General features: G+C 38.4%; 1 protein-coding gene across 3 annotated transcripts in view; it reads right to left on the reverse strand.

The window, feature by feature from the left end:
• RCBTB2 (RCC1 and BTB domain containing protein 2) overlaps positions 1–12,449 on the reverse strand; it is a 51,982-nt gene that overhangs the window by 15,444 nt on the left and 24,089 nt on the right. For all 3 annotated transcript variants that reach the window (XM_052786136.1, XM_052786135.1, XM_052786134.1), the window contains one exon: positions 2,188–2,314. In XM_052786136.1, the coding sequence (XP_052642096.1) occupies positions 2,188–2,314 (127 nt within the window). The remainder of the gene's footprint in view (positions 1–2,187; positions 2,315–12,449) is intronic.

Consider the following 12,449-nt stretch of genomic DNA (forward strand, 5'->3'; position numbering starts at 1 on the left):
ATTTAATTTTAGGTGAGAACAGCCAGAATTAAACTGTATATTAGTTGCTATATAACCCTGCTACTGTATATTATCCTTACTATAATTATGTGCTATATCCATAGTACTATAGTAAGAATCACTTAGATCAAGCAAGGAAAGAACTGTGATAAAACTGAGGAAAGTGCAGTAGTGATGGAACCAGAACGGACTCCAGCATGCAACAATCCAACGGTGCACACCATCCTCCTGCTGCGCCAAATGTCACCTGCTTGTCACACTGCACTGAAGCCCAATTCTGCTCTACCGACTGAGAGGACTTTGCACCATCCCTCCTGCCCAGAAAGACTAGTATGACAGATGGAGCCCAGAGTCGGAAACTAAATGAACTCAATGAACATTTTATGAACATGACCCATGAACTAAAGGAATGATATCTCTGTGTGTGTATACATATATATATATATCATTGCTCATATGTCTTAAAGGGATGGAAAGGTGATGATTGATCAGGATGTAACTAAAGGTATGGGAACTGTGCATGACGTCAATGGTATAGAATAAGGGGTGGATACTGTCCTGGTTTCAGCTGGGATAGAGTTAACTGTCTTCCTAGTAGCTGGTACAGTGCTATGTTTTGAGTTCAGAGCGAAGAATGTTGATAACACTGATGTTTTCAGTTGTTGCTCAGTAGTGTTTAGACTAATGTCAAGGATTTTTCAGCTTCTCATGCCCAGCCAGTGAGAAAGCTGGAGGGGCACAAGAAGTTGGCACAGGACACAGCCAGGGCACCTGACCCAAACTGGCCAACGGTGTATTCCATACCATGTGACGTCCCATCCAGTACAGAAACGGGGAAGTGGGGGGTAGGGTTTCGCCGCTTGGGGGACTGGCTGGGTGTCGGTCGGCGGGTGGTGAGCAATTGCACTGCGTATCATTTGTACATTCCAATCCTTTCATTATTGCTGTTGTCATTTTATTAGTGTTATCATTATCATTATTAGTTTCTTCCTGTCTGTTCTATTAAACTGTTCTTATCTCAACCCACGGGTTTTGCTTCTTTTTCCTGATTTTCTCCCCCATCCCACTGGGTGGGGGGGAGTGAGTGAGCGGCTGCGTGGTGTTTAGTTGCTGGCTGGGGTTAAACCATGACAGAAGTGGTATCTGATGAGGGACACACGGCATTCCAAACAGAGAGGGTAGACTATAGGCACAAGTGTAACGTACAAGCAGTGAAATCAGCAAAGGCAAGAAAAGAGTAATACAGGTAATTGGAGTAGTAAGAGGAGAGCAGAAAAGACCAAAAAAAGGGCAGGCAAGAATTAACAAGGAACTTTAATTTTATGCAGTAATATACAAGAAATCAACAACGGGACTCAGGAGCAAAAGTAGGAAGACGAAAGTGGTGATAAGCAGGGTGAGGTAGCTAAGCATTTTGAGAAAGAAGATAGCAAAGAGAAAAAACTACTGTAACAATGAGGAGGATGGAGCAGAAGCAGTTAGCAAGACAGAAAAGATCTAAAGCAGTGTCTCTAGAATATCCTAGTAGCAACTGCATCAGCAGTAACAAACTAATCTCTGTATGTTAACAACAGTGTGATTACTCTGTAGATCTGCGTATGTCAAATCTCACTGTAAAGTGTTTACTTGCAAAAAGCTGCGAAAACAAAACCAGAAGCCAGCTTAAAATTCAAATTCACTGATAAGAAAGTTTAAAACAAGTAGGATAAGAAATCTGACAAAAAATAAAAAAAAAAAGATAATCTCAAGAGCATGTACAGAAGTTGCTGAAACAACTGAAGGGTCCTGTGGAAGGAAAGAAAGGCAAGAATAAACACAAAACCCTCAAATCATCCGTGGAGGAAGCCCAGCATGTAAAGGAAGAAAAACTGATTCAAACTACTGGGAAGGCAGCAGAAAGAAATGAGCCTTTTCCTCAGCAGAAAAAGGTTATTAGAAATCAGGGAAATTAGGTAGCACGAAGGAGGATACACATCAGATGGAGGGAAATGATGAAAAGTCTGGTAATTCCAAGCAGTGAGGAAATGAGGAAAAGACAGTAACAGTGAAGAATAACATGTGAATCCAATGGCTGTGGGAAAACAGAGTTTGTAAGAATAAGTCAAGAACTTTGAGCCGTAATTACTCAGCACAGTGGACTACAATATACAGTTTAGTTTATATTAAACTATACAGTTTCTGCCTTACCTGATTTTGAGAAGAACTTTATGAACATGAATGTATTTTCCATCCACTAGAAATTTCAGGTCTGCAGTTTCAGGGTTGTCAAATTCCTTCTTTAGTGACTGGGCTACTGTTAGATGGTCATCAGGCTCTAGAATAAAAAGAAGAATTAATAGTAAGTAATATAAGTACCTCTCATGATAACACCCTTGGTATCTGTCAGCAATTAACACTCTTAATAAATACAACATCTCTTTAACGCTAGCAAAAAAACCCCAGCAGACCATGTGTTCAGTATGAACCCCCCAGAAAAACAAATAAAGGGCAGCTTTCTTCAGTCCTTACTGGTTTCCTACTTCAAATATCCCTAGTAAAAAAAGAAAAAAAACCCACTAAGTCCCATTCCACTAACTTATATAGATAAGGCCAGAAAAAAAAAAATTAACACAGTCTCAGAAGTTTAATGCTGCATCTGACAGCAAATGCTATCAGTCATTACTGGGTAAATTATTCTAAATGAAAAGTGTTGGTTATTATAAGATACCCAAAAGGTCAATAAAAAAATCACAGTAAGATTTTCTAAAATACTCCCACGAGGAGACGTTATCTTACAGCAGAAATAAAGCTATTACGTAACCAACATATTGGTTGCAGTGAAACTGCCCAGTATAATATCCCTAAAGGTAAATACCAACAGTTACAAGTCTATTCAAAAAGTGTTTTCCCTAGACTTATGGTGTTAGAAGCACTCTGAGTGAATGTCTGCATATTCCTGTTTGTGTCATATGTACGTATATCCCACTATGCACGTGACACTTGCATTATAAAGTTACCAGACAGCCTTGAAAAGTCATCCATTGTCTGCATACAAATTTTTATCTCCTGAACTGTTTCCAAATCTCCATCATATTTGGTAGCCTCAGAGAACTATCTTCTTTAATACTACTAAAAAAAATTACACCCCCCCCCGAAACCTCATTCTTAACCCAGAAAACATTTTGTTTTCTTACCATATAAATATACATTATTGGTTTATACAAATTTTGTGGGTCAGTAATAAACTGTTCTCTACAGAAAATTACATAAATGTTAGGTCCTGTAACCTACGAAGCTAGAAATAAGAATAGTGTTCTGCTGGAAATGGAAAGACCTTCACCAGAAGCTCTAGAAAAAACTTAACACACATAGTTTGATACTGTTACACTTTGTTTAGCACAGTTATTTTTCATTTCCTTTAAAGGATGTCATTTATGTTCAGGTATACCCAATTAGGGCAATAATTATCAAAGTGTGTTGGATTACAGGTAAAAGGATTGGGGGGGTGGGCAGGGGGGCAGAAATCCAATGTAGTGATAATAAAAATTCCTTCTGAAATAATGATACTGTAAAATACTTTGTTAATTCTTATTTTGTACAATGTGGTTTATTTATTCAGACATCTGCTATCTGAATAAGTAATAATTTTAACAATCAATGCAAAGCTTCTTCAAAGTTAACTGGCAATTCAGATGTCCGCCAATACACATCTCCACATGACTTCTACAGCCAGCAGAGATAAACTGAATATAGTGGGGTTCGGTTATGAAATTCTTAGAGGGTAAATAGGTGCTTTTATTTGTTACAGCAGTGAAGGGGGAACCAGGGGAAGGAAATGAAGAGGCAGTTCACACTGACACGGCACAAAGCCAAGAAAACTCCTTAGCAGCCAGTGCTAAGAATTGTAATAGAAATGTTAGAACTGCCACAAACGGGGAATGAATGGGAAAGCCTGGGTGTGGAAGCACCAGAATACAACAGCCAGAAAAGGGCTGTAAACATGGCAGATGTCCATGGCACCTAGTTAAGCGGATGTTAAGATCCTAGGATGCAAGCTGCCTGATGATTCTCACCACACCTAGATCAGGAGACAAACAACAGTGAGTCAGTCCTGACGACTCGCCAAGGTGGGACAGGATGAAGAGAGTAGTCACTCTCAGCTCCTAGAGCGTGCAAAAACACACTTCTGAAACCAGCACAGAGTCACCTAACTAAAAGGAATCCAGGAGACATGATGAGGGCCTGACAGCCAGCATCCTTTAACCTTTAACCGTCATCACAAGGAACCCTGCTCAGACCACCTGAATACATATTTTAGTGCTGGGATGCTGGACAGACCACTTGGCACACACAAGAATGTGGGTTCAAAAGTGCATCTGAAATTACTTTTATTTAAAAATAAAATAATCTCTTCCTCCTGTAGGGTTTCACCTTGTGCTTCGCTACAAGGTTGCTACAGTGCTGCAGCATCTTTCCAAAGGGACCAAGAAGTCAAGGTCAAAAAACAAAGGGAGCTGCTACAGCCAAAAAAGACTCCCAAGGTGTGAAGCAGTACAAGGCTGGGTGTATTGTTCGTGGTGACAAGGAAGGTGGGGATAAAAGATGTGCTGGGAAATAGTTATAAATGTAGTCTTAACCACGCTGTGTTAAAGAGAGTGAATATCTGAGTATTAATGAGCAATATGCTTATTAATAAATGGGTTGCTTGGAAGTCTTTAGCATAAAGGTGATAATTACAAGAATGATCATATATAATCCCACTCAGGACTCTTTCAGCTGACCTAAAACAGCATTTCTGACCTAAACCAGCATTTATAAAAAGATAAGAGAAGGTGAATTTGCAGAAAGGAGCACTGAAAAACTGTAACAGACAGTTTCAGTCTCACTCAAGCAGTTGTATTCTCTGTGAGGAACGAAGGAACGAGGCAGGTTTTGTTTCTTGCCTTCCTCCACTCTCCTTTGAAAAATTGCTCAATATTCTGCACTAAACTGAGAAGAAAAGGCAAGAGGAAAAGTGGAGGGGAAATTCTGACTGCATGAAGTAATATTTTAACATGGCAAGAAGAAATGGAAGCTGAAGGTGTTGAAAATATTTTGATAAAGAAATTAAAATCCAATTATATATATAAGAGTTTGGTTTGATTAAGAAGTAGAAAATTGTGAAGCATAATGTATAGCAGTGTTAAGTTTGAAATGTAGTCATAGAAACTTTAGGAACTGTGTTATGTGTGACCATAGGAACCTTAGTATTGTTAAGTTTGAAATAAGCAAACCATAGAAACCTCACCAGGAAGATACTGGTCTTTCTATGTTTTGTTTCAAAAACTAAGGAAACCATCATGGACACCAGTTTGCTGCTTGGAAACCCCCTTATCGAGGATTCCAATCAGTAGAGTTAAGTGAAATTGACCAATGATTGTTTTAACATAAGAATATTAATAAGGTGGTATGATTAAAAGACCAATCATTGAAAAGGAATTAACATTTTGTTTGGAAATCTAGTGAATATGTATAACAGGTGTGTATTTAACTGTATTGTTAGACAAGACAGGTGCACACGATAGGTGGAGCGATCCCCCGTGTGCCCAGCGCTGCAATAAAGGAGTGCCTGCTTCTTAACTTCTCATTGCTGTTAAGGAGTTTTATTCCGGATTTCGGCAACAGTTTTGGCGACCCAGATGGGACCTTGCGAGTGAGACTGGACAAGATCGAGTGGTGATCGAACTCCAGCCGGCACCGAGGGATTCTCGGGGAGGAACCATCACTCTCGACTCACAAAGCTCCTCGCAACGTTCCCTGGAGAAAGGGTAAGGCACCACTTCTTTGGAATCTGTTTGGATAGCCTGCCCGTAAGGCGCGGCGAAAGCTTCGCAGGGTTGGGGCTCAGAGGGTACCCGTTTGTGTAGAAGCCTAGGCGTCTGCCCGTAAGTCATAAGCAAAAGCTATTGCTGGGTTGGACATTTGTGTATTTGGGACAATTGTCATTTGCATTTGTTTGGTATTTGATACTTGGCATTTGATATTTGGTTATTAATATTTGGAACTTTGATATTTGATATTTGGTGCATTTGGTATTTGATATATAAGTATAATGGCATTAGCCAAATTATTTAAGTGTAAGAGTATGGGAAATATAACCACTGATGAAAAGATACCGAAAACATCACCATTGGGATGTTTATTGGCACATTGGAGTGAATTACATGATGATTTACGTAAAAGTCAAATGATTGAATATTATAATCATTGGTGGCCTTTGTATGTTTTGGAAGATCAGGAAAAATGGCCGACAAATGGAACTTTAAGTTATAATACTATATTACAGTTAATGTTAGTTTGTAGGAGAGAGGGTAAATGGAGTGAAGTGCCATATGTGGATCTGTTCTTTTATTTGAGGCAGAGAACGGATTGGCAAAAGGAATGCAAGTTAATTAGTCGAGACAATTTGGTGATGACATTAACTTCAGAAAATAAGAAAGCTGAGTTGTTGTTCGGCTTGTGATATTGGAAGGAGGTGCATTAGATGTACGGTACCAAAAGAAGATGAAATGGAACTAGAATTAGAAATAGCCCCACCAAGGGAGGAGCAGGATCTCTCTCCCTCACATTCATGGGAAAGGAGTATTGAGTCAGGGAGAATAATTTATTGGATAGTACTGAAAAACAGATGGTATTAAAAACTGGAAAAGCACAAGCAGAGGCAGCACTTATGAATGAAATGCTCTCTGGAACTTTGGAACAGAGTTTTCCTTCGGGAGATCCCCAGTGGGATCCAAATGACCCTGTACACAGGAGAAGGTTAACTCGATATCAAAAATGGGTATTGTATGGAGTAAAGCATGCAATGCCGAAAGCTTTGAATTGGTCTAAATTATATAAGATAAAAATGAATCTCCCTCTGTGTTTTTGGAAAAATTGAAGGAAACTGCTAAAAAATATACTGATTTGAAATTGGAAACAGAGGCAGAACAACAGCAATTGACTTTGATTTTTATGGGGCAGTCAGCAAAAATGATGACTTTAAATGAATGAAGGGGACCGGAGGGGAACCCAGTTGAACCTCTGGTTACAATTAAGCTGGGAAATGATAAAGTTGAATTTTTAGTTGATACGGGAGCAGTATATTCTGTTTTGAATACTTATAAAGGGAAATTGGGAAATAAAACAGCTAATATAATTGGAGCGACTGGGAAACAGGAAAATAGACCATTCTTTCAACCCCTTGATTTAAAATTTGGAAATAAGGCAATTACACATGAATTTTTGTATGTGCCAGAATGTCCGATACCCTTGTTGGGTCGAGATTTGTTATCCAAATTAAATGCACAGATAGCTTTTGAGGGAGGAGAAATTTTTTTTAAAAATACCAGAATCAAAGACAGGAGAAATATTGATGATACAGGAGAAGGTTAAGTTTCAGAAGATGCCACAAGAAGTTGATGATGCTGTGATCCCTACGGTTTGGAACACAGAGATACCTGGAAAATCTAAGATGGCACAACCTGTAAAAGTAGAACTGAAAGAAAATGTGAAGCCAGTGAGATTAAAGCAGTATCCAGTTAAACCTGAGGCTAGATTGGGAATCAAGAAATTAATTGATAAATTTTTGGAATATGGAATCTTAGAGGAGTGTGAATCTGAATATAATACTCCAATTTTACCAGTGAAAAAGCCATCAGGAGAATATAGATTAGTACAGGATCTGAGGGCGATAAATCAGATAGTGAAAGACATACATCCTATAGTGGCCAATCCATATACACTTTTAACAGCTCTAGGGGAGAATCACCAGTGGTTTACAGTGCTTGATTTAAAAGATGCTTTCTTTTGTATACCCCTGGAAGAAGGAAGTCGAAAATTATTTGCTTTCGAGTGGGAAAATCCAAAAACAGGACGAAAACCACAATTGACATGGACAAGATTGCCGCAAGGATTCAAGAACAGTCCAACAATTTTTGGAAGCCAATTAGCAAAAGAACTTGAGATGTGGAAACAAGATGGTCCCAAACCTGGACATTTGCTCCTACAGTATGTAGACGACATATTGATAGCGACAGAAGCGAGACCAGCATGTATAAAGGTAACAATTGATCTTTTAAACTTTTTGGGGCTAAGCGGATACAAAGTCTCTAGAACTAAGACCCAGACAGCAAAACAGACTGTGATATATCTGGGTTTTGAAATCTCACAAGGGCAAAGACAGTTGGGAACAGACTGCAAAGAAGCAATTTGCGGTATCCCGGAGCCGAGAAATACCCACGAATTGAGAACCTTTTTGGGAATGACTGGGTGGTGTCGGCTATGGATAATGAACTATGGTCTGTTGGCTAAACCATTATATGAAGCTCTTAAAGGTCCACCATTTGAATGGGGTCCAGATCAGCAGAGAGCTTTCAAGAATCTAAAACAGGCCCTGATGACAGCACCAGCCCTGGGACTTCCGGATCTGACTAAAGACTTCCAGTTATTTGTACATGAGAAACAACACATTACACTGGGAGTGCTGACTCAGAAGATGGGAAGTTGGAAACGACCGGTTGGATATTTTTCCAAACAATTGGACTTTGTAAGTAAGGGCTGACCTGCTTGTTTGAGAGCAGTAGCAGCCACTGTGATGATAATACAGGAGACCCGAAAATTGACTTTGGGAAGGATGATGGTGGTATATGTACCACATATGGTGATATCAGTGTTAGAGCAAAAGGGGGGCCATTGACTCTCCCCAAGCAGAATGATGAAATATCAGGTAATTTTGATGGAGCAAGATGATGTAATTTTGAAAACCACTAATTTAACTAATCCTGCAGTCTTTTTGAGTTCTATACAGGAAGAAGGACAACTGGAACATGATTGCCTGACTACCATTGAGTATGTATATTCCAGTCGAGAGGATCTGAAGGATGTACCTATGGACAATCCAGACTGGGAATTGTACACAGATGGTAACAGCTTTGTTGAAAATAGAATCTGCTATGCAAGATATGCGGTAACAACTGAAAAATCAGTTATAGAAACCAATGCTTTGCCAAACACAGCTTCAGCTCAGAAGGCGGAATTAATAACTTTGACAAGGGCTCTAGAATTGAGTGAAGAAAAGAAAGTGAATATTTGGACTGATTCGAAATATGCATTTGGTGTGGTCCATGTCCATGGGATTTTATGGAAGGAAAGAGGATTATTATCCTCTCAGGGGTCCAACATTAAATATAAAGAGGAGATTTTACATTTACTACAAGCAGTTTGGAAACCAACTGCAGTAGCAATCATGCACTGTAAAGCACATCAGTCAGGGAATACAAAAGAAATTATAGGGAACAGATTAACAGATAAATCAGCTAGGGAAGCAGCCAAAAGGAATGCCCTACAAATGACATTAATTCCTACAAAAACTATTGCAATACCAAAGGAAAAACCTAAATATTCAGAGGAGGATGAGAAATTAGGGAAACTATTAAATGCAAGGAAAAATTTGGAAGGATGGTGGGTGACATCAAAAGGACAAGTAGTAATTCCACCATTTGTAATGAGGGAAATAGTACAAACAAAACATAAGGAATGTCATTGGGGAGCAGAAGCATTAGTAACTCTTTTAAAAAGGCAAGTAGTATCAGTAAAAATGCTAGAAATAGCTAAAATGACAACTGCGAAATGTGAGATATGTTTAAAGAATAATCCAGTTGTAAAAAGGAAGGTTCAAATGAGAATGTTGAAATCAGGAATGGAACCAGGGGATTATTGGCAAATAGATTTTTCGGAGTTACCTCGACAGAATGGGTATCGATACATTCTGGTGGGGGTTGATATGTTTACCGGATGGCCAGAAGCCTTCTCCTGTCGGACCAATCAAGCAAAGGAAATCATTAAATGGTTATTACAAGAAATTATCCCGAGATTTGGAGTACCAATTGGAATCTCTTCTGATAGAGGTTCCCATTTTGTTGCGGAAGTGGTCCAGGGTGTTAGTAGAATTTTGGGAATTATATGGGACTTACACACACCTTGGAAACCACAATCTAGTGGGAAGGTGGAAAGAATGAATCAAACATTGAAAAGACAAATTAGTAAAATATGTCAGGAAACTAATTTGAAATGGCCTCAAGCACTCCCACTGACCCTTTCACGAATTCGGGTTCAGCCAAAGAGTGGGACATTAATCAGTCCCTATGAGCTATTATATGGTAAACCTTATGAATCTCTTGAACCAAATCTGAGCATACATTTAAAAGGAAAACAAGATGTATATAACTATCTGCTTTCTTTAGGAAAAACTTTAACTACACTTCGGAGTGTGGTTGTTTGGAACAGACCTCTGTCTTTGGAAAATCCAGTACATGATTTCCAACCAGGTGATTATGTCTATGTGAAGACATGGACTTTTGAACCTCTTCAGGAATGCTGGAAAGGACCCTTTCAAGTATTGTTGACTACTTTCACCGCTGTCAAGATTGCTGAATCAGATGCATGGATCCACTATACTCGGGTGAAGAAAGCTCCATCATCTTGGAAAGTTATATATAGAGACCCTAGAACCTTAAAACTGACTTTGAGGCATGCCTAATCTTCCATATAATTTTGAAATCTGGGGGAAATGCATTTTGATTTGGAAAATAATATTGGTGGGGGTCTGGTCTGAGATTGTGGCTGAACAACAAGTAACAGTGAACTATGGAGGTATTCTGGGATTGGGATGTAACTTTACTCAGATTCCAGAATTTGATCCTGACAAATTAGAAATTAGTTGGATGAAAGATAAAGGAAAAGGCAAGTATCTACCAGGACAAATTGAACTGAAGAAAAAGACAAGAAATAAGAAACAAACTGAACAATTAATTTACCTCCCAAAGAAAACTCAGGAAGAAAATTTGATAGTAGGATTGATTAAGGGATTTGCTAATTTCCAAAATGTGACATAAATTACTGCCTGTTTACCAATACCAAGGGCAGTTGGTGAATCCGTTCCATGGGGAATTTTGACAATGAATTTAACTAATTTAGAACATAGAAATGTGACTACCCACTGTGAACAAAGGCCAGTAGTTGGATGGCAAGAACAAGTGACAATTATTAAGAAGCAATGGAAGTCTCCAAGGAGCAGGGCAGATTGTGAAAAATTATTAAATTCTGTTTTTATTAAAGTTGGGAGATTTCATAATGTAGGATATTGTACTTATGATGAACAAGTTAAGAAAAATACAACTCGAATGATCATGGAATAGAAATGTAACAAGGCTAATCAGACAATGTTAGAAAGGACAATTAGTTGGGATTCAGTGTGGTCTATGACTATACTGTCTCAATTCCAATATATGGCTAAAGCTCCTTGGTGTTTTACTTGAGATGGAACCTTTTTTTTACAACTTGACCATCAGTAAATGACAAAGAGGGTACATTATGAGGAAAGGAAAATTCAGTACCTTGGTGGAAATGTGAGAAAATATACAATTACAATACTAAAGACATGACAATCCAAAGAATTCCACCTTTAGCAGCAACTGTGAAGTATGGCTGCTTGTGTAGAGGACTTAAAAATGATCTTCAATTGACTGAAACCTTTAAACCTAAAAGAGGAACAATATTTAGTTGCAGAAAAACTACTATTCAGAGTCCAGGACACTTAGTTTGGACAATGAGTGATGGAACCTGGACAACCCACCTGCCTCTTGATGGGAAGGTAAAACAAATCACTTTGAGAATGCCAACATTATACCCAATTTGGAAAAAGTCTCCTTTTAGAGGATCATTAGAAAATTTGAAATTGGAACGGGCAAAAAGGTCAGAAATAGATGATGAATGGAATGAACCCTCCACTGGAGTTAGAATTAGTTAGACCCTAGAATCTCTACTAACCCCTTTGGCAATATATAGGAATCGAGACTGGCTGTACCAACTAACAGGACAAGTAGAGAAACTGGCCAATGTGACCAGAAAAGGATTTAGAGATCTAAATATACAATTACAGGCCACTTCCAAAATGACTCTGCAAAATAGAATGGCTTTAGATATGCTTTTACTCAAAGAACACGGAGTGTGTGGATATTTAAAAGACAGAATAGACCATTGTTGTATACACATTCCAAATATAACTCAGGATGTGGAACATGATTTGGAATTATTGGGAAAAATTGAGAAAGACACTCAAGAGTTGCAACAAGATATGCAAGAGAGTTGGATAGACAAGATCTTTAAGGGATTAGGTTAGAATCTGAGTTCTTGGATCAAATCATTGATTAGTACAATATTAACCTTGTTGATAATTTTTGTAATGATCATTTTGATTTATTACTTTTTGAAAAGGCAAATTACTCGTAAAACTTTTTTTAATCGCATGATCATCCAAGCTGTTGCAAGACAGCAAGATGGACAAACAATCTCAGAGTTTCCTCCACCATATAGTAAGTGATTAGTAAAATGATAGTGAAAGTATTGAAATGATTTTCAAAACTTTCAAAGGGGGGAATGTTGAAAATATT

The sequence above is a fragment of the Harpia harpyja genome, chromosome 4 (genome assembly GCF_026419915.1).
Source record: "Harpia harpyja isolate bHarHar1 chromosome 4, bHarHar1 primary haplotype, whole genome shotgun sequence".
NCBI lineage: Eukaryota > Metazoa > Chordata > Aves > Accipitriformes > Accipitridae > Harpia > Harpia harpyja.